The 25,630-nt window shown below is 32.5% G+C and overlaps 2 protein-coding genes across 3 annotated transcripts; one reads left to right on the forward strand and one right to left on the reverse strand.

Annotated features, from left to right (window-relative positions):
• Positions 1–9,357: 9,357 nt before the first annotated feature.
• LOC136228564 (uncharacterized) lies at positions 9,358–14,437 on the reverse strand. Its single transcript, XM_066016989.1, has 5 exons — positions 14,061–14,437; positions 13,800–13,903; positions 13,435–13,548; positions 11,657–11,740; positions 9,358–9,616 (listed from the first exon to the last, which is right to left on the reverse strand). Exons 1-5 carry the CDS (start codon positions 14,347–14,349, stop codon positions 9,560–9,562), a joined length of 648 nt encoding a protein of 215 aa, XP_065873061.1. The 5' UTR covers positions 14,350–14,437; the 3' UTR covers positions 9,358–9,559.
• A 3,041-nt stretch (positions 14,438–17,478) lies between these two features.
• Positions 17,479–21,507, forward strand: LOC136228575 (alpha-ketoglutarate-dependent dioxygenase alkB). 2 transcript variants are annotated; one of them, XM_066016998.1, is made up of 7 exons: positions 17,479–17,628; positions 17,697–17,851; positions 18,179–18,531; positions 19,525–19,663; positions 19,917–19,983; positions 20,086–20,207; positions 20,996–21,507. In XM_066016998.1, exons 1-7 carry the CDS (start codon positions 17,522–17,524, stop codon positions 21,127–21,129), a joined length of 1,077 nt encoding a protein of 358 aa, XP_065873070.1. In that variant the 5' UTR covers positions 17,479–17,521; the 3' UTR covers positions 21,130–21,507. The 2 variants fall into 2 exon arrangements, with proteins under 2 accessions (XP_065873070.1, XP_065873071.1); XM_066016999.1 differs by having other exon boundaries at positions 17,700–17,851.
• The last annotated feature ends 4,123 nt before the right edge of the window (positions 21,508–25,630 follow it).

A 25,630-nucleotide genomic window follows, 5' to 3' on the forward strand; every position in this document is an offset into this window, starting at 1 on the left:
CCATGATTCTTAGTTTCTGCAGAGATGAAAATTAATGAAAGAAAGGAGAAGAAAATCCACAAAGGGAAATGTGGAGGGCAGTACTTAATACTAATTTAAATCAGAAATTGATTAAAGTTAATTATGATTAATTTAAGATTAAGATTAAGATAATAAAAAGGAATCAGGACAAGGAGACAAAAACTCAGTGATGACACCATCATTTTATATTGTATCATCAAGCATGGAGCTATGAATAGTGAATCACTTATTAGAACTGAATACCTCGGTTAAGCCCAATCATATATCTTATAATAATCTCCGACACACTCCCACACGCAAATGCCCCTTGGGCTTGCAGGGTGCACAACACAGGCCCATCCCGCCATGTGTTTTTAATTCCACAAATTAATGAGGTTGTCGGGACTCGAACCCTCGACCGTTTGGTCCTAGAGGCTCTGATACCATGTCATGGAACCGATTGAACTAAAAGCTCGAGCTGATAGTTAAAGATACACTTCATATTAATAGCTGACATCGGGACCCCTGGCACCCCCTGTCTCCACGTTATTGATGTCTAAAATTAACGTCAACTTACCAATATTACAATATTAAGATCTCAGTTGTACAATTTACAACGTCATAGATAAAATCAATAGGGGTAATTTTTGTATTTTATTCTCTAATGTTTAATTGATCTAATCATAATGTTAAAATTGATCAAGTGCAAATGTTCCACTAATTAGTGTTTAATTATAGGATTAGGACCAGTCTAATATTAAAAATGAAGAGTAATAAATATATAAAATTAAAAGTGTTGACAGTCAAAGCATGAAGTTTAAAAAAAAACAAAGAGAAAAAGGAAATGATTTGGACTAATTACCTACTACCTCTTTTATCAATCTGAGTTGCAGATACAAATTTAGAAAAATGGCAACAAATTTTACATTATTTTCAATTTAGGTCCGTTTAATGTGTATGTTGCTGTTTGATGTTGCTGTTAGCTGTTGGAAATAGATAATACTGTAGATATTAATTGATTTTTCTATTACAAGCAGTTGTTTCGAAATTTTACCAAATACTTTTTTTATCTAAAATGTAAAAAACAATTTCGAAAAATGGAAACAAACGTACAAATAATCACCAACTGCCAATTGGAGTATAAAATTATTAAGAGATTTTGACAACTAAAGCATTTAAGTTCGTTGGAGTGGAGGCCATGGCATCTAATTTGTTTTTTCAAAAATAAAATAAATAAATAATGGGAATCTTTATAATTGAATTGAGAGGGACTGGTCATAGAGTTCATGTAAGCCTAATTTGAAAATTGGGTTAATATATTATTAGAATATAGTTCATGATTAACTTCTGCTAAGTAGGGCTTTAAATAAACTTAGAGAATTTTAAAATTTCTTATAGATCTTAGGATTCATGTTGTCATTCATGTTTAATAACGATTATTAATTTTCTGGGGTAAAGTTAAAAAAAACATGTGGTCTCACAATTTGTAAACAGATACTTAGATTTGGAACTATACAAACAATGGTATTTGATAGACGTGATTACCAAATAAAGGATTTTTCGTATTTTTTTACTTTTTTTTTTGTAATCTCTTCTAAAATCAACTTAAACATTCGGAAAAAAAAATCTCTTATTTGATAAGAGCATTTACCGCATAGCTTTATTTATACAGTTTTAAATCTGAGGGACCTGTTTGCAAATGGTGAAAATCACATATTTTTTTTTTTTAATTTACCTAGTTTTCCAACATACTTTTAGTTAAAATGTAACCATGTTTTATAAAAATTATTGAATTTTATTTTCCTTTTGATAAATTTACTGAATCACATTTCGTTTCAATGAATCACTTTCAATTTCAACGAATTCATTTTGACCAATTTATATCTAAAAACTCACCAGAATTTGGCATACCATAAAACATAATCTATATCTTAAGCAACACGTCTAATAAAGATGCAAGTTTTATTGTTTATTTTTTGAGAGAGGATACAAATTTACCCTTATAATTATTAGGAGAGACCGAATTTAACCACCATGAATAAAACAATGCAATTTCAAACTTCATTGCAAAAGAGACTTTTTTTATATGCAAATTCATGTATAATCTTTAGGGTCCATTTGGTATGCTGTAATGCAATGTACTTAGTCAAAGTTGTAATGCAATGAAATGTAACAGTGATTCTATTACAATGTTTGGTTGACAAATAAAAAGAAAATGATGGAATGTAATTACCATTACAATACTTATGTTTTTCTAATTAAATGTAATCATAAAATTTTATTTACATAATTAAAATCAACGAAAAACATGAAAATGTGAAAAACACAAAAAATGCAAAAAATCAAATCGAAATCAAATACAAAATTAGATTAACTGAAATCAATAAATTAGTGTATAGTTTTTCGCTTTTTCATAAAAAAAATTACATTTTCTCGTTTTTTATTTCCATTTTCAACATTTTTCACCGATTTTCTATTTTCTCATTTTTTTCTGGTTTCTTTGTTTTCGCATTTTTTCGTTTTTTTTTTCTTTTCTCTCGTATTCAATTTTTCATGTTTTTCTACTTTTTTGCGTTTTTAATAAAAATGAGAGGTTAGATTGAGATTTGACAAATGAGAGGTTAGATGGAGCTTTGAAAGCAAGAATTAGGTTTACATGTTTTGGATGTAATGAGAATTCAAGTCATTTTTCTATGTAATGAGGATTACAAGATTTGTTGAACAAAATTTAACTCATGCTTTTCTCATTCCATTACAATAAAATTATAACATACAACCAAACATGGTAACGAGCATTCAGTGTAATGATCATTCCATTACAAAGGTCATTACATCGTTTGACCCTAGTGTTTTAGTTTTCTACCATGGTTTTGAAATCACACATCTTATATTATTGAAAAAACTTATCTTCTACCTTAAAATTGTGCCGTTTGTTAAATTCAAAATTGCACTGTTTTGTATGTAAGACCAAATCTGCTATTTTTCAATAATCATAGGACTAAATTTCACAGAGCAAAAAGAGAAACGTGGGAGAAAGAAGAGAGATTGAAGATAATAGTATTTAGAAACATGATGACGTGTCAATTGGGTATTGGTTAAAATATAGGATTTTAAATATAAAATAAATAAAATGACAAAATACTCCCTAACCTTCTGATTTTAACTGCTACATTTCATTTTTCTTTGGGTTAAGGTGCAAAAATACCCCTAACGTTTTGGGTCATGAGCAATTTTACCCCTAACATCTAAAATGGTGCAATTTTACCCCTAACGTTTGTAGCCAAGAGCAATTTTACCCCTAACGTTTGTAATTTGGGTCAATTTCAGACACTATTATAAAACACATGTATTTTTGTTCATTATTTTGCACCAATTGCATATCAATTCATTCTAAAAAAAAGGATTTCATGTTTTTTATAATTTAATAATAGAATTGGAGATTAATATTTATAAATTCGGTGAATTTTTTGAATTTTTTTTCTAATTCGTACAAAAGACATATTTTTTTTATTTTTTTCACATCCCAACATATGTTTATGATTTGTTACTGATAAAATGACGCACATGTGAAGTGTAGATGATAAGATTCATGACTGAGAAGACAGTTTGATGAATTATTTCTGAAATTGACCCAATTTATCAACGTTAGGGGTAAAATTGCTCTTGGCTACAAACGTTAGGGGTAAAATTGCTCCTGACCTAAAACGTTAGGGGTATTTTTGCACCTTAACCCTTTTTCTTTTTTAATACCGTTGACCGTTAAGAACTCTGTATACTAACGGAATAAATTTTAAAATACTTATTCATCAAGTTCTAGAGACTGTGTTTGAAAAAATATCAAACCTCAATATTTATTTTTATACTTTTTTTTTTCCTAACTTTTATGAAATAAAATTCCAAATTTTAGTGACATTGGGTGTATTTTACTGTCATTACCTATAATAAGGTACACACACTATTTTTAACAAACTTCCACTACTAGAGTGGCTCAAATAATCCCATTGTTAATCATCAGAAAATACCCCGAGTATTGAATCATTAAACAAACCTGCAATAATGTTCCCAAACATGAAGACTGAATTTCCAAACCCAACAAAAGAAAAACCCTTAATTAATTAAAGATAATATAGAGTCGGCTCCAAACTTCAATTATCGTAGAAAATTAGTTGGTAAGTTGTCAGCAATAGTGAAGGAATATCCATATTCTATGTTTAAAATTCTGTTCCCCACCAAAATAAAAATTAGCTTTTTTCTTATTTTTTGTACGCCAAATAACAAATACAAAATATTTGATTAGAAATTAAAAAAAAAAATTGATTAGAAATGATAAACGGCTGCTGATAACTATTTTATATATATATATATATATATATATAAAAGCTAATATTTTTATTAGTTTTAGCAAACATGTAACAACAATAACAAATACATAGACAATAAAACTAAACAAGACTTATTATCGTTTAAACACATGACTTATGAATATATTACACAAACTCAACATAATCTAAACAAATTAGGGGTTTACTAAATAAAGTTTAGGTCAAACTTTTAGATAGCCAAAATTTACCTCTAATCCAAGAATAATGTGAATATTTAAAAGTATTACTTGACAATAAGGACACTAACGTGATTGCATCAACGCAATTATGTACACAATTTTTTAGGTTGGATTAGAATTAATACAATTATGTACAATTATGCACACAATTTTTTAGGTTGGATTAGAATTAACTCGTTTAACTTTAACCCAATAATACACTAACAAGAACATAATCTACCTACACGAATTGCCACCTCTGTATGTTGACAACATATGAGATCAAAGTCACTGGGGTTTAATCATATTTTTACATGAAGCATGCTTGCAGAAGTCAAAACCATGAAAATCAAAAGCTCACTTCTTAATCCAGTTGGAACTAGAGGTTAAACTTTACCATGAAGAAGAAACAATTCCAAACCAGGACGAGGGAAAGATCGGGATGTATCTAAACGCATATATGCCTAGATACATATAAAAAAAAGGTCCATCTCCCATTTAGAGCTGTCAATTTGTGACACGACAATATAAGTTAGCATACTATCAGCTCTGATACTATTTGTTTGTAACAAAGGCCTAACAGAGGATTGCTTCAGATTTAATGAGCCATATAGCTTCTTAATTTAGCAATATGAGATATTTAACACACCCCTTGCACCCGATTCATTTGGTGCGTGACGTTAATATTCACACCAGCCCAACATTGAACCACAACTCTGATACCATGTGAACAAAGATTTAACTCGTCCCAAAAGGTACCTTAAAAACAGAGGATTGTCTCACATATTTAAGGAGTCATATAGCCTAATTTAGCAATTTAGGATGTTTAATACGACCAATTTATTAAACGTGTGATGCTAATATCAGTGAAGTCCCTATATTGAATCATAGCTCTAATATAATGTAAACAAAAACCTAAATCACCTCAAAATGAGAGAATTGTCTCGCATATATAAGGAGTTATATAGCTTCCCAATTAAACAATATGGAATGTTTAACAATAAGTTATAAAGACAACTTGCTTAATATGATCCATTTGACCCGACTGTAGCTTTTAAGTCATTCACATCATATATAATCACGTAAAATACGTACCAATCACATAACACGATAACCGGTTTATACCTGTACTCCCATCTATGCTTATTAACAAAGATTACTTTTTCCACTTTGAAAATTTCTGAAATTTCCAAAATAGAAGAGTAAAACTTAGGAAGAAAATATTCTAGGAATTCAAAACTTTTCAACTCCAACATTATTTAATGTTGGAAAAGTCAGGTGGAAAATCGCCGCATGGCAGCAGCTCCACCTTCAACTACTCAGAAAGATCAGTCAAAAGGCAAAGCAGACAGCTCTCAATAGTGGCTGTAAACAATCATTCATTTGGAATTTAGTTTCAACAGCATCTCCAAAGCATTTTCCAACCACTACTCTTACAATGCCTATCAACATCACTTATGACTTAACCACTTACATGCACTAAATTTAAATACTCATCTACATGCACTAAATATATAAATATTCATCAATATATTAATGAGAATCTGAAAGAAAAACATCTTTGAGCCCTTGATGTTTTGATTTTTATGGATTGAAACCTTGATCTTTCAATTTAAGACATTGAGACCTCGATCAAATATAATCACACACATTAAGTCTATGTTTGCCTAATTAGTTAGTTATGGACATATAATTCAGTTAAATAAGCATATTACCCGTTTCATCAGCGTATACAATTGTACTTTTACAATACATACACAATACGAAATAAAGTTTTTAAATTTTATCTATATATGTATATATATGGGTTAATTACAAATAACTACTCTGTGATTTGACCGATTTGCAGACCGGTACATGTGGTTTTTTTTTTTTTTTTGCAAACACAACCTTCTGGTTGCAAAATTTTACATGTTTTTTTACTTTGCTAAATTTGGCCGATAACGACCTCAAAATGAAAATTTTCAAGAATTAAAGTTGTTGTATGAAATCATATTTTAAACTTTTCAAAATCATCATTTTTAGAGTTTTCTCTCTCTAAACATTATCTTTCTCTCTCATAAAAAATAACACCTAAATGACCTCAAACCTAAAAAGTTGAAGAATTAAAATTGCTTAAAATATCATTTAACTCTTGAAAATTTTCATTTCGAGATCGTTATCGACCAAATTCTGACAAAGTGAACTCAAATGCAAAATTTTGCAAACCACAAAATCGCATTTGCAAAATTTTGCAAACCACAGGGTTGCGTTTGCAAAAAAAATACCAGAGGTATCGGACTACAAATCGGTCAAACCACAGGGTAGTTATTTGTAATTAACCGTATATATATATGAAGCACCAACACTTCTAGGAGGCTAATGTGAGTGTCGAACACTCCGAAAATAAGTGTCCTCCATAGTTGTTAAATCAAGATTCAACACTGTCCCCCTCTTTTTATTTCTTAATGGGGACACTTTAAAGACCCTTCGAGAACACAGATTCTAAGTTAATTAAGTAGAACACAACGGTATTTTTTAATAATTTAATAAAAAAGAGAGTTGATATTTACAAAAATAAAATAAAATCCTAATAAACAAAAGAAAGAATATAGCAGCCACCCCTTTTTTAGTAGTATAAATAGTTTGAAGTATTAAAATGTTTCGTTTTGATGAATTCATGACTTATTATGAACGTTATTTATTGTTTATAATAACTAACGAATGTTATTTATGATATATATATCCCCGCCGTACCCGTATCTCATATTTTTTAAAAATATTGTTTGCCGCATCCGCACCTGTATGAGCACCCCTGTCGGTGCTTCTTGGATATATATATATATATATATATATATATATTTAAAAAAAACACTGCTTTCGAACCGTTAAAATTGTAAATTTTGGATTCAGATAAAATGAATAACATTTTATTAACCGAGTTTTATGTTTAAGTTGAATTTCTTGGTCATCGGGGGCTTAATGTGTGCAATTTATAATTGATTAATTACTCAATGTGTCAAATTAAAAGATTAATTACTCGATCAACAAATATCGAACAAAATCAGAAGCCTCAAAATGCTTTCTTTTTCCATAAGAATTCATCAAGCTCAACACAATCCAATTCTTGCTTAAGACCTCTAAATTTCATTTCTTAACATAAAAACGAATATTAAAAAAACTTCATTTCTTAACATAAAAACTCTTAAACTTTACAACACTGTAGCATTAAAGTCCAAATCAACAAATATCCATACAAAAAATTAACAAAATGGTAAGGGTAAAATAGGTGTTTCACCATAATTTATGGTAACATGAATAGATAAATAGTCAATAATAGAATCAAATTTGTTTAGGCCATCATTTCGTTAATTTTTTTCTACAGATTTTTGTTATTTTGGACTTTAATATTACAGTAAAGTAAATTTCAAAGGATTTTTACATCAAGAAATAAAGGTTAGGAGCCATAATGTTAATAACGCTACAATTCAATGACCATAGATATATTTTACCCAACAAATTAATCAAATAATGCTATAAAGGACAAGAAAATCAACCTGAACCAGTTGGATCTTAGATAATAGTATTGAAATCCAGCTTGGGCTCTTGGCAAGATTGACTCTAACGACCATGGAAGCAAGGGATAATATGAGTTTCAGGCATCCAACATTGATGTAGAAGCACACCCTGTGAGATAGGTAAGAACAAATAAGAAGACGCAGGCAAAATGAATTTAAAACTATTTCTGATTTAATATGGTGGTGTGGTTCACTCCGCTAGTCATAATGGTGTCTGGAAGATTTTAGTCACACAATCAAAGCAGTCCGCCTGTCTGGCAGGTGAACTGGCGTCTGGTGGCGAGATGGGACCCCAAGGATGTACTGGGAGCAAGCCTTCCCCTGCCAATTTATTTGGCAAGAGGCCGCTCCTAAGATTCGAACCTGTGACCTCTTGGTCACACGACAACAACGTTTACCGTTGCGCCAAGGCTCGCCCTCAGGCGAACTGCTTTGAATATCTGAAATAAATCTTTGGCACAGCATTATAACTGATGGAATGAACTAAAAACACCACAAAACCAGAAATAGTTTCAAATTCACCATAAGGAAATAGTTTAAGGTACCTGCCATCCATGGTCCAAACTGTCTGAGGACAACATTTATCAACCACTTTCACATTCTCTGCACTTCAAGGACTCTCCCATATGTACAAATTCTATTCCTGGTGAAGTTCATATACCACTATTCGTATCCTCTAACGTAATCCAAACCATAAAAAATCATTTCTACATGGGGTAAATTGAACAGACAGTGATTGAAACTTATGATCTATTTCACAAAGTTACTGAGTTTCATTTTCTTTCAATAAAATCACTGAACTTCACTTTTGATTTCAATAAAGTCATTCTGCATGATTTGTGTATAAACAAAACTCGCCAGAATTTTGACGTAGGACAGAAGACAGTTGACTATATATCAAATAAGCATCAGATCCGACAAAGATGTGATTTTTTACTTTTTTGTGGCTTAGGATGTGCCCCCTAACACAGACCTTTCTGCCACATTAGCCATAAAAATCATACATACCTGGCATGACGCTTAGTTGACATATAATCAACCGTCTATAATGCCACGTCAACATTCCAATTATTTTTGTACACAAATTAGCCGGAATGGGTTTTAATGAAACCAAATGTGAAAGTTTAGTGAGTTTACTAGAAAAGAAAAATGAAATTCACTAACCTTTTTGAGATAGACCCTAAACTTTAGTGTCCATAGATGCATTTTACCCTATATGGTGTCATCTATAGCCAATGGAACATGATATTACAAGGAAAAGACATAATTCTGCAAACTAGTATATAGGTTAAATTACTATCTACTGCAAGCATGAAGCAGGTCATACCGAAACATGATTTCTTCAGAGATAACCAATGGGTTAATCAAAGAACATAACTAACTCGGAGAACAAAAATTTACGGAGAGAAAGGGCAACAATGAAGCCCCATCTGATCTGTACAAAACAAAGAGAAATTCCATACTACAAAAAATACTTCATTCTATCATCTCTCCTCATGGCGTTGTATACAGCTTGGACCTGGAAGGCAAATGCAAGAGGTAAGCATATATTATTGTATACATTGAGGAGCAGAATATTCACAAAATAATTATGAAGGCCTAATTAAAGAAAGAAAATAATGACAATTTACTAGTTTTTCAAATTAATTATGAACTTTTACTTGTATCATATTTGCACAAAAACTTCAGAATTTAATACAAGTTGACACATGAATGGTTAAATTCGCAATACTCACAATTGGGGTACATTACATTCATGGCACCTGAATTATAGCGTTACTAACATTATGGCTCTTAAATTTCGTTTCTTGACATAAAATCCTTGCAATTTACATTTGTGACATTAAAGTCCAAATCAACAAAAGTCTATTAAAAAATTAAGGCCTAATGCTCCCCCAGCCCCCTTAACTTGTTCAAATTGGTCATTTTACCCCTCCAACTCATCGAATGTCCTATTTACCCCCTTAACTCCATAAAAATGGTATTTCTAACCCCCTCAACTTGTCCCATTTACCCCCAACTCATAGAATGTCCTATTTACCCCCTTAACTCCACAGCAGTGGTATTTCTCACCCCCTTGCAATCCGTTATCGAGACCTAAATTGATACCATTTTTTAAACGTTAAACCTATATTGGTGCTATTTTATACGTGGAACCTAAATTGATACTTTCCCAAAAAACCACAGGCCTATTTTGGTACCTTATCCTTACATATAATGTCTTTTAACTTGTTTATATTAATGTTCTTGTTATTTGTATCTTTTATTCATTCATTCTTTTTTCAATTTTTTGGCTAGTTAAATTTTGATAATCTAATTATTGTAATACAATATTATTGTAATAAACTCATGTGAATAAGTCCTATTAATTTTGGACTATAAAGGGGTAAGAAATACTACTTTTATGGAGCTAAATGGGTAAATAGGATCATAAGAGGTGAGAAATACCACTTTTATGGAGTTAATGGGGTAAATAGGATATTCGATGAGTTGGTGAGGGGTAAAATGACCAATTTGGACAAGTTAAGGGGATGAGAAATACTATTTTTATGGAGTTAAGGAGGTAAATAGGAAATTCGATTAGTTAGAGGGGTAAAATGACCAATTTGGATAAGTTAAGGAGGCTGGAGGAGCATTAGGCCAAAAATTAACAAAATAATGAGGGTAAAATAGATATTTGACCATAATTTATTGTGACGTGGGGAAAAAAAAAGCAATGATGTAGTCAAACTTGTCAAAGTCACCATTTCATTAATTTTTTTACAGATTTTTGTTCATTTGAACTTTAATGTTGTAGAATTTAAAGTTCAATGAGTTTTATGTCACGAAATGAAGTTTAGGGGTCATAGGGGCCACGGATGTAGTTTACCTCTCACAATTGATATAATAACTTCAATATTTGTTACTATTACTGACCAAACCTTTGAAAAAGCTCCTTATTCTTTTATAACTTTACTCATCAATGGAGTTGAAACAGGTCAATAACTAAAATACAACAATCGATTTCAAAAGTTAACCACTTAATGAATACTATGACACGTATTTTTGCCAATAAAGAAAAATCCTAATATGTGTTTTTTCTCTTTTAAAAACCACCAGGTTCATCATATTCTAATTGGTAAAAATGACTATTGGAGTGTGATTCTAGTAACAAGTTAGAGCTTACAAAGATTAAACTTCATGTAATAAATTGATCAAATTGAAAATTTCATGCTTGATTTAAGAAAAGAGCAAAACTCATATTTTTTAGCCTTTTCATTTTGGGGGTGAACAAAAGTTTAGGTGAAACTAGGTCTACCCGTTCTCAAGGCCAGCGCAAAGCACAGCCCTCGATGAGGGTTTACAATGGAATTTACAAATCGTTTGCCAAAAATGTTTGAATTTAAGGAAGTGGTAAATAAACCCCAAACTTGACAAGTAGGGGTATCATTAGCTACTTTGTTAATAGCCAATAAAGTTCTCTTGACATTTTCTTGAGCACATAATGTTACCAAAGTTCATCTAGTGCCTCCATTTGTGTGTGTGTGTATATAATATATGTATATATAGAGAGAGGGACCTGTTCGCTGGAAACAACTTGAACTGGACCAATGTTTACGGACACATACTTGCCCCTTGATGATACTTTCTGCCTCACATGGCCCTGACCACACAGTAATATGAATTAGATATTTGTTCCCGGTTCAACAGTAGTCACTTATGTGTGACAAAATCAAAAATCTCATTTTTCTATGATCAGCTTTATATTAGTTCTACTAGTATTAACTTCTTAACAAAGAAATCATAAGAACTGGTCAGTAACAATATAATATAGCAACTTCTCAATTCTTGACTAATATAATAGCTGAATGAAAGGAAGTCACCATGCGTTGTCTATCACAAAATCTTTCCTAAGAACTCCTTTACTGTGTAAGAAACCACAAACCCCAGCATGATAACCACGTTCTACAAAGGATGATAAGGATAATATCAATTAGCTTAGCTATCAAGCTATCTTTTCTGAGGCGAACTACAATTTTTCCAATCACAATGCACTAGTGAAACTGGTCAGTGGAATTTTCCACCTGAAATGTAATGATCGGGAATTTAGGAGCTTCTTGCTGCCAGAATTCATAGTTCTAAGAACACCACACTATTTCTTGCTTACATGAGACATACTACTATTTTATTCAGCATGCATCTAAATCTGAAGCTGTAACTTCAAAGATAATTACACATCCCACAAGGTATATTTTGAATGGTATTCTCCAAGGCCCGCCTTTGTGTGAAAGACAATTAGTCAATGTTAATTTCTGAAACCAAACTCAGTTCGCACTTCCTTACTAACAACAGTAAGCGTTATAAAACTCAATTGCCAGTAAATTCTCATCTCTCAAGGCTTCTCAAGAAGGACACATTTTTACACGCCTCAGCCATAGACACTTCACAGACTCGACCATACTGCTTAACGAAACATGGTGTTGTTTCACTCCTGCTGCATTGTGAAACACAACAGAGACACTAAGCTATTCTAAAACTGGAAATTCGCCTCTGACACCTTATATTGAAGGTGAAGCACGAGCAGGACAACAGAAAGAGAGTCAGAAATGACTATCTCTTCATATAACAAATACTGGCCTGATCATAATGGAAAAGAGCCTTGACAACAAAATATCAGCTTGAAACAGTTTCCATACCACAGTTGTCATAATAGTCAAAGATGTTGCCCAGTAAAGACACTAGAATCCTACTTGCCAAGTTCTGAAACCAAAAAACTAAGATGTCTCTCAAACTACCACAAAAAATCTTGAAAAACTAACAAAATTATCTAATTGATCGCGATAATGTTCCCTTTTTTTCTATTTAAGCCAGTCACCGATTATCATACATGTAATTGATCATTCAACAAACAATGTTGTCCCATCTACTTTTATGCATAAAATGTAACTATGTAATTTTTAATTTCCTTAAGGCAGACAATTCTATATATTATCTACAGTTCTACTTATTACATGATTTGATGTAAAAGTACAGTGAAATTACACTCCCAGGAGGACAAGGTATTGGCTTATTTACTAATTCATTCGTACAGAACTTTTAAATTTTCCATTAGTGAGTCTTATCATAATCAACAAAAGTCAAAGCAACGAATAAATAAACTAACAAACTATCAAAGATAACAGGCCAACCTAAAGTTCTTTTTAAGTAAATCTATAGAACAAAGTTTCAATAGATCTATTGTCTAAGAATGAACTAGGTAGTGACATGCATAAAATTCATGCACTATCATGCCACATTATAATGCGTTCTCTCCCAATTCATATGCAGTAACCGAAGAAACAAAAAAAAGGCATGTACCTCAGGAATTGGTTGTTGAATTACAGATTCTACAGCAACAACCATGGCTTGCACAAAATCATCACCTCCAGTTCCAATTGCAGTAAATCCTCTAACTGTTGGGTATGAATTTACCTGGCACGTGAAGGTCAATATCACAATAAACACCAGAATTCAAACACAGTGTGCACCAGAAAAGCAATCATGTAATATGTATTCATTGCATATCAGATAATGCTTCCACAATTCATTTCATATAGAACGAAGTTTGAACCCGCAAGCAACATTGAGAAATCAAATCATGTTTTTAGAATTGTTAACAGAAGAGTCCAATGATGATAAACAAAAGGAACGTTGAGAATCAGGAGAAAGCAATAAATTGAAACCTTCTGATCCAAAGAGAGCCATTCGTTAGTAGAATCATCTGTTACTGTTCCTCCAATAACCACATTAGTAGTCTGCCCAACCCTCCCTTCCGTCTTTGATACCTCTACACAGCAGCATAACCAAAATTACTCGTAAATATACCAATAAATACTTCAATGAATCAAATTACACTGAGAAACTAACCAAACAAGCTCAAAAACTCAAATAGAATGAATGAGAAGTAACTAAAAATCATTTCGAATTCCAGTGAAATTTTAAACCTGAAATAGCTTTAAGAACGGCTTCTTGAGGCGGCCCTTGCTCGTCCTGGTCATCTGTAGAAGCCGAGATATCATTATCATTATAAGAGCAGTTAAGGTGGCCTAATCTTGAGAAATGGAGATTGCAAGCCCTAATTCTTCTTCTACATAATCCATGGCTCGATTTACGGCACGAAAGTCGAGAGGAAGTTGTCGAAGGTAGCGAATAGAGAGCTCGATTTTGGTGATGGAAAGGTCTAAATGGCTCTGTTATGAACACAGAGCAACGCATAATAGTCCTGCAAGCCATATTTCTGGTTCACTTGCTTCGGTTATTTCTGTTTGTTGAAGAAAGGTTTTTGAGGATTTGGCGTAGGAAACCATTTTTTTTTCTTATGTTTTATCTTTTTGGTTTGGCCATAGGATTAACCACATATTTCTGGTTGACATGTGTTGTAATTAAGTAAATGGGGTAAATTACAAAATTGAGCCAACTTGGATGGTGGTTTATATATTTAAACTTATTACACAACGCATTACATATCTAGACTATTTAATTTAGAAATTACTTATAATACCCTTTTAAATATATATATATATATATATATATATCAGCTTAGAATTTCTTCATTTTTCTCTTCCTTTCTCTCACCGCGAACTCGAAAAACTTTTTCTCTGCTAACTCGAAATACTTTCTTCTCCTCTGCATTTCTTATTCACATGTCTTATCTTCGATTTCAATGGGAAAAAAAGCAGCAAGAAGGTACATATCTACTGTATTTCTACAATTTCTTTCAAGGTTTTAGGGTTATGTATCCTCGTGTTACTGTTTTTGCGATTTTGGTTTAGAGTTTAGAGTATCGTTGTGTTTTTCATTAGTTTATAGTATAATTTGCGAAATGAAACTTAGAAATAGCTCAAAATGATAGTGAAAAGTTCAGTTTGTTCAGAAAACTACTTCGCGGTTATGAGTTTTCTCCGCGATTTTCGCCAACTGCGAAGGAGCAAAACTGCGAAGAGAACTCATAACCGCAAAGTAGTTTTTTCCTTCGCGGTTGAGTTAACTGCGAAGCTAGGAATGATCTGCGACTTCACAATCTTACTCATATTTCGCAGTTTGATCAACTGCGAAAGAAAAACAATGATTTTACTTCGCGTTTGTGATTAAACCACGAAGTAACCAAGTAACTGTGAATGTGTTTTTTTTTTTCATAATTTGCCTAAATTGGGCTACATTATATTGAAAGTTGATTCATGTGAGAATGATTCAAAGAAGAGGAAGAGGGTATCAGTTGATGATAGTGTAAAAGGCATCAAGTTCAAGTATCCTTATAGCTTGAATACAAATGCATCAATTACACTGAGTGGTGATTGTGATGTGATGAAGATGGTGAAAACCAAATTAACCAAAGAGCAAATGGAGATGTTTAGGAAGCTTGTTTTGGGCATTTGGTAGATAGGGAGGTGTGTACATGATCGACTCATCTATACCATGGGGTTATTACGAGAGAGATTGCTCCACCAAAACTAAAACATAGGGAGATGTAGTTCAACGTTAAAGGAGTTGAACTCAAATTCGGCGATTTTAAATCGAACTTATAACCGGGTTGAGATTTGGTGATCCGGCACCAATTGCGAAGCAAGTGAGTAACTTGAATAGGTAAACAGATTAAAAAATATGTACTTCGAAGGTAGTTCGGTCTTAACACATTTTATAAGACATCGTTTGCATTTTGAGCTTGAGAATCAATATGCAGATAGTTCATTGGCACTTTGTTCGCTTTTTGTACTAAATGCAAATGGTAAAAAAAAAGTGTTCGCGATTTAGCAATTTGGTTCGCATATGGTATTTGCGAAAATCCTTGCATATATCTAACTGCGTAAAACCCTTGCGTATAATTAATCTAACATTGCAATTGATTACTATGTATTTAAAATCAACAACAACTTATATAATGTTGGAAATCAACAAAAGTTTAGATTGATTCTTGAAAGTGATTTGGATAATAGTTTGAGTGATTTAAAGATAAAAATTATATTATGGATTCCGTTGTTATGATTTAAAGGGAAATGGGATTAGTTTTGTGAATAAATAAACGAAAAATTACAAAACTGGGTCAAATGGGAGGCACATTTACATATTTAGTCAATTTACTCAACCTACTATATATTTAGACTGTTTTTGTGTGAGTTTCCCATAATACCAATAACCTTTCCTCTTCCCTCTTCTCATTGGTTACGCGAAACGGTTGGCAGCTCTTCCATTAATGATTCCCAAACTTTTGATCTTCCTATCTTCCTTTAAATTGCACGAAATCTGTGTTATTTCTCCAAATCACATTGTATTTCTCTTCTTCCTCTCTTTATCTCTTGATTCTTCATCTTCCTAATCCTAGAAAACGAATCCATGGTTCTTCATCCTCCATTTCCTGTTCGTTTCTTGGTTTCTTTCTTCTTGTGACCATCGAACAAATGGTGATTCTACGTTATTTTCATCGTTTTCCCCAATTTATCATATTGTTTTCGTCGAAAAATGTAAGTATATACTGTTTTCTTTGCGTTTTTTCCATAAATTCACTTAGCATATGCCCTTTTTGCGAAGTCTGCGGGGAGAAATTTATCGATTTAACTTCGCGAAACGATGATTACGCGAAGTTTGCGAGGTAATTCAATAAATTTCTCCCGCAGATTCCGTGTAATTATCGTTTCGCGAAGTCAGAGCGTCACATTTCTCTTCGCAGACATCGCGAAATCATCGTTTCGCTAAGTAAAATCACCCTCTTCCTTGCACATTTATTTTCGCATACTTAGCGAATCCTCATTTCGCGAAGCCAAATCTACCTTTTTTCTGCCTAACATGATTAATTTTTTCTGAAGGTGGTTGAATACATAATATTCATTTCTGGAAGGCGGCGTGCTGGGGTGCCATGAGAGACATCCATCCCAAAAGGCCTGGACTTCCATCCATCGGTGGTGAATAAGAGCTTATACCGTGAAATACGTCAATCCATCGGTGGTGAATAAGAGCCTATGTATTATGAAGTGATTTGTTAGGAGTTTATTGTGACAATCTTGTTGTAAATTTTGATAATGTTATGATTTTAATGTTAGAATCCGTTATTGTTTGACATTTTTTGTTATATACCACTTAGCGAATTTTGTTAAAAACACAACCAGACTTCGCATATGCTAATTAAAATCATCAACTAAACCAAACATTAGCTTCGCAGGCTTCGCATATGCTAGAATCGGTAAAGTCAGACGGGAGGGACACAGTCGCGCCGTAAATATTGAGGGTATTATGGGAAAATCATATAAAAACAGTCTAGATATGTAGTAGGTTGAGTAAATGGGTTAAATATGTAAATGAGTTTTACCCAGTTTTGTAATTTTCCGATAAATAAAGAAAAGATAAAATCACAAAAATAAAACCCCTAAGCGAGAAATGCGATCGTCTCCTCCCTCCGTCGCGTCTCGTTGATATGTACGGATCCGATAGAATCGCCGATGACTTGGAACGAACAACATTCCGTAAAGCAGAGAAGAAGTACAAACTGTACTACGACAACGACTCTAAATCATCCAAAAAGTATTACTCAATATTCTTCGTTGTTGCTTAAATCGAACAGTGCTTTAGTTTTAACCTACAATTTTCAGCAGGAAAAAACGACCGAAGCATGTGGATTTATCGGAGGTTTTAGATTTCAAGTTAATTCTGGACTCTTACAATCAAACTGGTGACCTTCCAGCTGGAATTGCTGCATTTCAATTCGGTTTTGATCGGCCCGTCTTCTCTTTGGAAACTCGCCCTGGTATGAGTTGCTCGTATTTGTGTAGTAATTATGGTCGTTCTTGTACTATCACTGGATAGGAGTTCTGGTTACATGTTCGTGTAGTTTAGTTAGCTGACACATTACTGATATAAGCTATTGAACTGGAAATTTAGCTCTATCGAATGCATTTGATGATATGGCTTCAAAATCTAAGAAAATTTTGGTCTCTGTATGTCATTGGTATAGCTGTGACTTTCATACAACAAATTACTGTAAATCAATTTGAAAACGTTTAGCATGGATGTTTCCCCAGAGGAATTTAAATTTGAAAGCGAAAAAGGTAAGTTATGTTGTTTTGCATTGTAGGTTTTTATTTCATTCCAGGAGCTTTGAGCATTGAGGAACAATGCCTATGGATTGAAGAGAGCTTGACTAATTTCCCACAGCCCCCTAACAGAACGAACCATAATGCTATATATGGGCCTATACATGACTTATTTACTGCGGCAACAGAAAGTAAAATACTTGTGGAGGATGAGAATATACGTCCTAGTTTAGATTCTGGATCTGATGTCAACAATGGAGATGCTCATAAATGGAACTTTTATGAGAAAGATGTTGCTTCATCAAGAGGAAAGACATTTAAATCCATTTCAGCCCCGGCTTTATTGAGAAAGTTGCGGTGGAGTACTCTTGGCCTACAGTTTGACTGGTCCAACGTAATTAGACTTAATCTGATCTTGTTTTCCAATGCTTGATTCCTTGCCTATTGATAATGAGTAATCTGATTAGAGCTTCTTAATTGGTTACATTTGTTGGTTTGAAGTAATCAGGGCTGTTGTTATATCCTTCAGCTGTTACTGCAAAGAGCACATTGTTTATAGCAATACAACTGGATTTTATGTTAACCTTTTCCACTTTTCCAAGATTTGATTATAAATGAGACAATTCAAATTATTCCAATTTGCAATGTGCCTTTAATCTGATCTCATGACCTGCTATGTGCCTGCTAGAACCAATAATCCTTTCTCATGAACTTTGCTGCATGCAATAGTTAGTTTTCTCAAGACGTGATATTTGTTTCTGAATCAATTCATGCTACTAGGAATTATTCTATGTGTACATTGACTGTTGTTGATAATCATAAATGACCTTACACTCTTCTGATTTACTAGCAGGGATGTGTACTTAAGGCTCAGTTTTGTCGTTCCATATCATTGGTTGCTCTTAACTTTTTGATTCATTAGAGGGTATTTGTAAATTGTAACTGAATTTCAAATATGGTATGTTTTACTGGAGCTTGAAGAAAGGCGATATGGTTTCAGTCTACATACTGGCTCTTCGGGCCATGCAATGTTTTCAAGTAGATATCGATACATTTTGCCTGAAGGTGGTGACTCAGAAGAGCCAGCTGTGATGAAAATGCAAGGACACATTAAATTACCACATTAAGTTTGAATTCGTTGTCTTCAATCAACTTGCTGTTCTTTTAACTCATGTAGTAGCATGAATAATTAGCTCTAACTTTTGTGTTTTGCTGCTTAAGTCAATATGGTTGCTAGTTTGTTTTCACCCCTTTTAAATGTTATATACACTTTGCACTTTCGCATATTGCATATTCTTTATACAAACATATGAACCCAAAGTTACAAGTTAACTGTAGCAACTAGCTAGTGGATGCATCTCTGAGTCCATGTTTGTTGATATTGTAGCGGAACTACAACATATCTCTTCCACATAACAAGATCCCTGATGCACTCTGCCTTCTGGCTAAGAAATTGGCTGCTCCTGCAATGCCCACAGGGGAAGAATTTCACCCGGAAGCTGCTATAGTAAACTATTTTGGATCAGGTAATTTAAGACGAACATTGTGTTTATTATTTTTGTTATTAATATTGATGTCATGGTTTAAATTTAGTCGAGTTAAACAGCAACATTTTTAAAATTTAAATCCATGCACGTGCATCTACACTAGGGAATTTACCCAAGCAAAAAATTATATGAAGACAAAAAACCTAGGATTTCGTTATTGAATTTTGATTAAATTGGAAGTGGAATCAAACCATTTAGGCATACTTTAATTACTTGCCATCTTCATCCTCAGGTGATTCACTTGGAGGCCACCTGGATGATATGGAAGCTGATTGGAGTAAACCTATTGTAAGCATGAGGTATTACTGCAAGTTCTCGTCTCTATAACATTCTCATTTTTCCCAATTTCAAGAAGACTGATGGTTGCTGACTCTATGACTATATCTATCTTGCTTTGGCAGTTTGGGCTGCAAGGCCATTTTCCTTTTGGGAGGAAAATGTAGAGAGGAACCACCATTAGCAATGTTTCTCAGAAGTGGTGATGTAGTGCTTATGGCAGGAGAAGCAAGGGAGTGTTTTCACGGTAAATCCTAACTTTCACTCTGGATTTTCTGATAATGTAGATCTAAATTAATGAAAAATATTTATCTGTGTCACTTTTATTGTGTAAGGACTGGTCTGATAGTGAAATTTTCCCAAGATGCTATCAGTACAAACTTTTTCCATGAAGGTCTATATCTATTTGGGTTGTGCACTTATAATTTGTTGTGATTGTATTCAAGTAAGATTGCTAGAGATGTCCAAGTGCATCACCAATATTTATTTCAGTAGTAAATTACACCTATGGCCCCTCAACTTTAGCCTTACTTCTGTTATGCCCCTAAACTTGAAAACATAAAAGTCCCTGAACTGTGCTCTTTACTTACATAAAAGCTTCTTAATTTTTTACCACTGCGATATCAGGTTTGTAGAGCTGATGAAAATTATATTCTAAGCAATGTTGATTCTTGAACTTTTTGGTTTCGAGGTCATTTAGGTTTGATTTGGTTAGAAGAGAGAAGTGACTGTTAGAGGTAGCACTTTGAAATTAGCGATTTTGGAAAATTGAAAACGGGGTTACATAGGAAATGTGGTTCTTAAAAACTTTAATTCAAGGTTTTTCCATTTTGAGGTCATTTACCTTTCTAAGGGACTTTTATTTTAGTAAATGATAAAGTTCATAATTTTTATGTCCTATTTTGAAGTTGAGGCGCCATAACTTCTTTGGATTGTCTTCCTTTGGGTTTTTGATATTTATCCTAATGAATTGCACAGTTTATTTATTTGGTCTAGTTGTTAATCCATACTAGCTTTTGTTTCTAATTATTGTAGGTGTGCCTCGTATCTTCACTGACGAAGAAAATGCTGAAATCGCGGCTCTTGAATCACATTTTTTGCAAGACAATGATTTGTTAGAATATATTACAACTTCAAGAATCAACATAAATATCAGGCAAGTCTTCTGATTTTTTTGTTGATTCTTTTTCCCAAGAAAGTGGCAAACTTTTTGCGAGATTAGTTAAAAAACGGCGGGGTGTTCTAGCTTCGTTCAAAAAAGTTGGGGTAAATTACACCAGAGGGTCACTAAATTAGTATCTGTTTCACAAAGGTCGTTAAGGACATTTTTTTATACATCATATTCTTTAGATATTGCTACTTAAATTTGGTGAATTTGTAATTTCAAGTATAGATTAACAAGTGTATCGTTAAACTCCCCACTAGCAGGAAAAAAAACAAAAAAAAAAACTTCCATCTCCCTCTTTTTCTTCTTCTCTTCCCGTGTTAAAGTGTCTTATTTTGTTGATCTGCTATTTGTTTGATCTACTATAAGGAGGATTCTTCCACCATGTTAGGTTTCTATGTCTTTTGTTATTGTTTTTTTTTTTTTATCTGTGTTCATCATGGTTATCAAAACCGGACCGGTCAAAGAACCGGAAGAGTTAAAGGGTTTAAGGTTTAACCAGGGTTAAACCGGGGTTGAACCGAGATTCAAATAATCCTAAAAATAATAATTTTAATTTTATTTACACCTTCAAACATAATAAAAATGTTAAATTTTATATCCTAATATATAACTTAATTATCATGACCAATTATAACTTGCATATTTTGAATATAACAAAAACTTAACTTGATTGATTATAAATTTTATATTATGATCTATAATATGAAATTAAATTATAATATGAAATTAAATAGTAATATAACTTGATTTCAGTACATATATTATTAATATTTTTTTACTACATATCCATCAAGCGTGATTTAATTTAATGGTTTATTCTTTGTGAACCAACAAAAATCAATCATCAACAATACTTATTGATAATCAAATGAAAGCATGAATATCAAACCATTAACAAATATTTCAGTACTACGTTAATACTAATTGGAAAATTATTATTTTTAAATGAAATTCAAGTTAATTTTTTCTTAATTGGATTAGTTAATTTTAATTGAAAGTTAAATTTATTTATTTTTTTTTAAAAAAAGTTACAGTACAGACATTGAACCGTTTGGACTGTAAAAACCATGACCGGGTCGCTGGTTCAACTGGCCGGGTCGTCGGTTTTTTAGCGGTTTTCTAAGATATGATAAAATGGCCACTTCCGGACCGGAATACCTACCGGGTCTGGTTCAACCCGGTTGAACCGGTCGGGCTGGGCCGGGTTTGATAACCTTGGCGTTCATATACTTTACCGGATCTTCTTTATCCGTCTAAATTGAATCCGCTCTCTATTATTCTGTCGTTTATACCTTTCTCGGATTTAGCAAGAGCGAAAACGGTTTATCTTATCCGTGGAGCAATAAATCTACGTGGTTGCAACAAAAAAAAAGGTTTATCTTATCCGTGGAGCAATAAATCTACGTGGTTGCAACAAAAAAAAGGACTCAGATCCGAATGTTTGGAATGGCCTAAAGGATGAAATTTGAATTGGAGATGCTTTTCTACATATTTGGATTTATGAGAAATATATGTTTTATTGTTGTTTGATGTTTTTTTTTTTATATACATTTTATGGTTTTCTTTGCTTTTTGTAGTCGTTTCATCCCTTCATGGATCTTGTATTGGCCTTTACTTGTGTGAAGTTTTATTTTTACATTTTGCTTGTTAAACTTCTTCTTTCGTCTAATAAAATGAAAATACAAGCATTTTTCTTTAAAAAAAAAAAAAACAAGTGTATCATTATAAAAGAAAAAAAAAAACAAGTGTATCCCATGGTTTCCAAATAACAATGTAACTGCTATCTTTTGAAAGTGGACTCTAATTTGATACGGACAAAAATAAAAATATAATTTGAGATTAGGGAGTATTAATTTAAATTATAAGATGTTAATTGGAGGAATAAAAAAAAAAAACTACTTTCTCTTAAATAATGTTTCAGGTTTGAAAATTGGGAGATTTTTATCTTGTATGAGAGTTCTTTCCAGTTCAAACCTGAAAATGAATGTTGAGTTACTAAAAAGATTATTATATATAATTGAAAACTTATACATAATATAAAAAAGTTTTAATTTTAAATAAAACTCATATGGTTTTAAATTTTTGCAGATCGGTATCTATGAGTTTTTTTTTTTGTTACAAACCAAATTATGTGGTTTGCGCCATTAACAAATTCGCGGCAACTTTCTTCCATCTGTTAACTTTGCGTATGTGGATAACGGTAGTATGGTTAATAAAAAAATTCACTAATATAAAAGGTCCCAAAAACCCATTCGATCCCAATCCCTCGAAATCCCAAATGCAAACCTAATTCTGATTTTTGCCTAAAATCTACACGATCGGTAACCGTAACTCTCAGTAATCTTCAAATCAGTGAAGCTTCACTCACCTAGGTTGTTCTTCATTGTCAATCGCAGCCTAAAACGACAATTTCGTGAGCGTTTATAGTTGTAGAAAACAGAATCAAATCAATTTGGAGTTCCATGAGTTCATCATCATGTTCATTGAGTTTAAACACATCCAATATCTAGTGGAATGGAGTTCACTGTTACTGCGGTCAAGAGCACATAGAAGAACAACTTGAATATTGATTAACATGGGAAAGATGTACAGTATGTTGGTTGTTTTGCGGCTCTTTTACTCGTTCCTTGTATTGTTTAGAGGAAAAATGTTGAGAATCAGGTGTATATAAGGGCTTTATGATCGTAAAAATGCAACTCTTAGGAAGAAGATGAAGACGAAAAAGAAGATCAAGAGTCTAAAGGAATTTATGTCGTTTGAAGTGTTTTTGGGGCTTTTTATATTATATTTTATTATTGACTATACTACCTTGTCCATGTAAGCAAAGTTAATGGATGAAAGGAAGTTGTCGTGAAATTGTTAACAGTGCAAACTACATGGTTTGGTTTGTAGCAAAAAAAAAAAAAACCCACAGATATCGATCTGTAAAAACTTGAAACCGCATAGTTTTTATTTGACATTAACCCAATAAAAAATTTCTTATAATATCTCATCATATGTAAATTGAATATTTTATCTTTGAAATATCTCAAAAAGATTATATTATCTTGAAAAAATATTTTCTTAAAAAGTCTTATGTAGTTTGCCAAAAATGAAAAAAACATTGCACATAAAAAATACTCATATCTTCTTAGACAAAAGTAATTTTATTTGTAAGGTTATATATGAAATAAATGCGTTAAGTGGTATTGATTAATTGGTCCTACGTATTACTTCTGAGAGGATAGTAGAATCGTTCCAATTTCATATATTATTAAAGGAGCTTTAATTGGTCGGATGTATTGCTTCGAGAACATAAAAGTTTTTGAAATGTTACCATTTACTAACATAAAAGTCATAATGATATCAAAATGATCATTATTGACGATCTTAAATTGGAAAAATACAACATTTCTATGAGCCACGTTTCGATTTTCTAGATCACTATTTAAAAAAGTATCTCTTTAAATAATTATTTTTCTTCTCTTAATTAAACAACACTTAAATGTTTTCCACGTAGAGTAATGAGTACATCCTCATTAAAGGTAGTGATGAAAGGTTTAATGTCTCAAACACGTGAATTAGTAGGGAAGACACCAATTTTAAAGAGTTGTCATCTCAAAATACAGAACTTATAATTGGCACATGTCAAATTCTAGTGACCCATCAAAAGATACTACATTTCGTACCCTTGCATATGTTTGTATATAAATTAATATATCCCTAAATTGTTCAACATCTTATAAATAAAACAAGATGACTGTGCAACTGAGGTAAATCCTATAATTCCTTATTCTTCATCTTTATTATCTCAAATTTTGCTAACTTAAAGCATTGAAGTAAGGTTATCGATTTTAACCCCTCATTTGACAAAATTTATTTGAGTTTGTATACAAAATTTTTCTTAGATTACTAATGGTCGATCCTATACATGCTAAAAGAATCTCGATCGCAGACCTTTACAAATGCATTTTGAATCCGTTCCGTTCTTCACATATCGATATAAATAACTTCGAATATATTAATTTAAACACTCTCGGGACACATTTGTTTAAGGTTAGCCAAGGCTTCAATCACAATCAAAACCAAAATAAAACTTAACAAAATCATTTGAACACTAAGATTATAAGAACACACATAATTTTATTTCATTTAAAAGAAGGGATTACATAAACAAAAACAACAATTTGTCTTTATAAGGAAGGTTCAAGAAATTCCCCTTCCAATGGGAACTCTTTTGCCTCCTCATCATTCTGGCCCACACATCCACTTAAAAGAAATCTGCATCGGGAAAAATTTCCTTCAATAGTCGAAGAACCTTGGTCCGGTAACAATTCAACCTCCAAAACTCCAATAGCTTCTTAGACAACCTCGTCCTTCAGCATCCCCCGATGAGTCACCGACCTTGCATATATAACCTTCTCTACATTCACCATCGCTTGCATGACACCAGACATAAACTTTTCTTAGATCAAATTTAATGTCGAATTCTGTTAAGCGTAGGAAGATCCAAGTCAGAGTGA

Source organism: Euphorbia lathyris, chromosome 5 (assembly GCF_963576675.1).
Source record: "Euphorbia lathyris chromosome 5, ddEupLath1.1, whole genome shotgun sequence".
Classification (NCBI taxonomy): Eukaryota; Viridiplantae; Streptophyta; class Magnoliopsida; order Malpighiales; family Euphorbiaceae; genus Euphorbia; species Euphorbia lathyris.